Source organism: Bombus impatiens, unplaced genomic scaffold (genome assembly GCF_000188095.3).
Source record: "Bombus impatiens unplaced genomic scaffold, BIMP_2.2 scf_0526, whole genome shotgun sequence".
In the NCBI taxonomy this organism is placed as follows: domain Eukaryota; kingdom Metazoa; phylum Arthropoda; class Insecta; order Hymenoptera; family Apidae; genus Bombus; species Bombus impatiens.
Window position 1 is genome coordinate 798,804 of NT_176945.1, and position 2,759 is coordinate 801,562.

Genomic DNA, 2,759 nt, shown 5'->3' on the forward strand with positions numbered 1-2,759 from the left:
CCGGGGGTGTTGGGGGCCGCGGGGGTGGCGTTTGTCTCGTTCTGCAACGAAATCGGAGGACTCTGCTCGCCCCCGCCGGCCCCCACCCCTACATACGACACTGCGACGGTACTGCTCTCTGCTATGGCCATGCACAACACAACACGACATTCGAGTCAAGCACTAGCTAACGATCAGCGCCTTACGTCTAAAGCTTAATTAAATTGTCTCTGTAGTAAGTAATAGGTCTAGAGAAGGTGGGGATGATGAGCGGTCATAGGACACGATAGTTACATGGAAATTATTCCGGCAAAACGGACCAACGTACACAGCACGAACACTTTCTTATAGAGAGTGGTGGCTCGGACGAGGCCGTAATTGTCTACATGCGATTTCTTGACAAGGGAAAATGGGTGCAATTACGTTCTGTACATTATGGATCTTCTCGACTTTCTCGGAACGTTTCTACGTAAGGAAACGTCCGGTTACAGAGAGCAAGGGGAACGCGAAGAATGTTCTTTGGATATTTAGCGTAGGAGTTTTGTTTAAAACTCCAAAGGATCCAAAGGATAGGATAATTAAGGACGAATATCTTTTTAGTTGAATCAATATTCACGATTCCATATACACTTGAAAAGGGAAAAAAATAAATAGGAAAAAGAACAAAAAAGAGAATGACATATGTAGTATATTATTAGTCGAGAGACACGAATATTTCCGAAGCGATTTAAATTGATTTAAATCGCACGTTTTTTGAGTGACTCACAAGGTGTGACACCGGACTAGAACCGTAAGAAAACTAAAGAGGTGGCGAACTCACCGGTAGTGTGGTAAGGAGACATGTTAGCCCCGTCCAATGTTTGGCTCAATTTTAGTTCTTGCATCGTCAGTGGCGCGAGCGGCGTCAAAGTACCACCTGCTATTAAGGGATCCCCATTTTTCCGTTATTTGCGATTTTCGTATCGTTGGCTGGCGATCAAGGCGGAACGACGAATGTCACGCGTGATTTTCGTGAAAGCATCCTCTAATATAAATTCTCGATCTCGTTCTGCACTACGTTTCGTCGAAATTTTACAGTCGGTTGGTGTGTATACAACGTGCAACGAACGAACGTTTAGGTTTCCAGTGAAATTATCGTAACGAGACACTAAACGATTTAGATGGTCGTTGTCACGCCCTCCAAATACGCTTTCGAACAGTCGTGTTGAGGGGCGAGAGCCGGTTTCCGCGAACTCCAGATCAAGAGATCTGGTACCATCGATACGTCCGGCTCGTACATATTAACGGCGAGAGCCAGCAAGCCGTGCAATCGACTTGGCCCGGTCGCGTCGTCCTTCAAAAATTCTTCGATCTCCGCGGCGAAGATCCTCGATTGAATTTCATGAGATGAAGCGGCCGTTACACGGCTCGCTTCGTCCATTCCGAAAAGCACCGACCGAAAGAGTTCCGCGGCCGGCGTGACCGAGTTGCTCGCAACACGTGCCACCCGGAGAAAGTTCGTTTCGTCTTTACCGTATGTGTATACACGTATGTGTGCAACTTGTTTAATATTGGCGCGTACAGAGAGAGAGAGAGAGAGAGAGAGAGAGAGAACATCGTCGATGGTTGCTTTTCAATAGCGTTTCGAAGCAGTACGCTCCGCCGTTGATCGACCGCCGTTAAACGGCGCAAGGAAGACAGAAACGAGAGAAAAGGAGCACAGAGCGAAAGAGACTAGACGAAAGGACGGTTAAAGAGTCCGACGATCAAGTGTCTCGAACTCGATAGACCAGCGGCGTCTAGTTTCGACAGATTCGAAAGAAGAAAAAAATACAAGAAACTGAAGAAAAGAGAAGGTACGAACAGGATTCCCTGTCACCAGCCTACGCGGTGTAGTTGCAGGTGTCGCAAGCGAAAGTGGTTCGAAAAGAGTCGAAAGAGACGAGATTAGGTGGATAGTGAGTGTGGTAAGAGAGACCTAGAGATATACCCTTAAGCCAAGATAACATTAAGGAGAGAAAGAGAGAGACCACCGAATGGATCGTTCTGCCACCTCTTCTAGCACCGTAGCCGCTGCTCAGCACAGCTCATGCATTATTAAAGCCATGTATTTAGGCGATATGGGTATGCAAAGCAAGACGTAAGCCGCAATAATAAGCGTAAAGGGAAGAGAGGGATGTAAAGGGACGTAAAGGGAGGTTGGAGGATGAGGAAGGTATGGAAGAGGTGGGCAAATGGAGAGAAGGAATATTGTCGAAGAAGGAGGAGGGAGGAGAGATAGACAGAGAGAGAGAGAGAGTGATAGAGAAAGAGAGAGAGAGAGAGGAGAATGAGAGGCCAGCGAACGATGAAGGAAGGGACGATGATGGTGGTTTGCTAGGTCGACTAGGAAAGGGGCTTGGTACACGGGGGTATTATATACAAGAGGTTGTGGTGCACACACTGTCCGGGATTTTGTGCGAAAAGGTGGAGAGAGGGGTGAGAGAAGAAAGGAGGGTGTGCAGGATGTTGAACAGAGAAAGAACGAGTCGCTCACCTATGGTGCCCCCTATGGGCGGGGTGTAGAGATGGGGCGTTTGCGCTTGCGTCATCGTGCTGATCGTGCCCAGGGAGTCGTACAGCTCGGCGGAGGTGGCAATCGCGTTCCCGGGGAATCCTCCGTGTTCGTAGTAACCTCCACCACCGCCACCTCCGCCTCCACCGCTACTACCTCCGCTACCACCTCCGCCGCCGCCACCACCTCCGCCAGTTCCAGTGCCGTTCGTACCGCCGCCGCTTGCACCGCCGCCTCCGCCGCCTCC

General features: G+C 49.5%; 1 protein-coding gene across 1 annotated transcript in view; it reads right to left on the reverse strand.

Annotated features, from left to right (window-relative positions):
• The window catches only part of LOC100744373 (hapless 2), a 56,951-nt gene that overhangs the window by 6,086 nt on the left and 48,106 nt on the right, over positions 1-2,759 (reverse strand). The window contains exons 7-9 of the mRNA XM_033321901.1: positions 2,495-2,759; positions 800-898; positions 13-121 (exon numbers count right to left, since the gene is read on the reverse strand). The exon at positions 2,495-2,759 is cut by the window's right edge and continues 9 nt beyond it. Coding sequence (XP_033177792.1) covers positions 13-121; positions 800-898; positions 2,495-2,759 — 473 coding nt within the window. The remainder of the gene's footprint in view (positions 1-12; positions 122-799; positions 899-2,494) is intronic.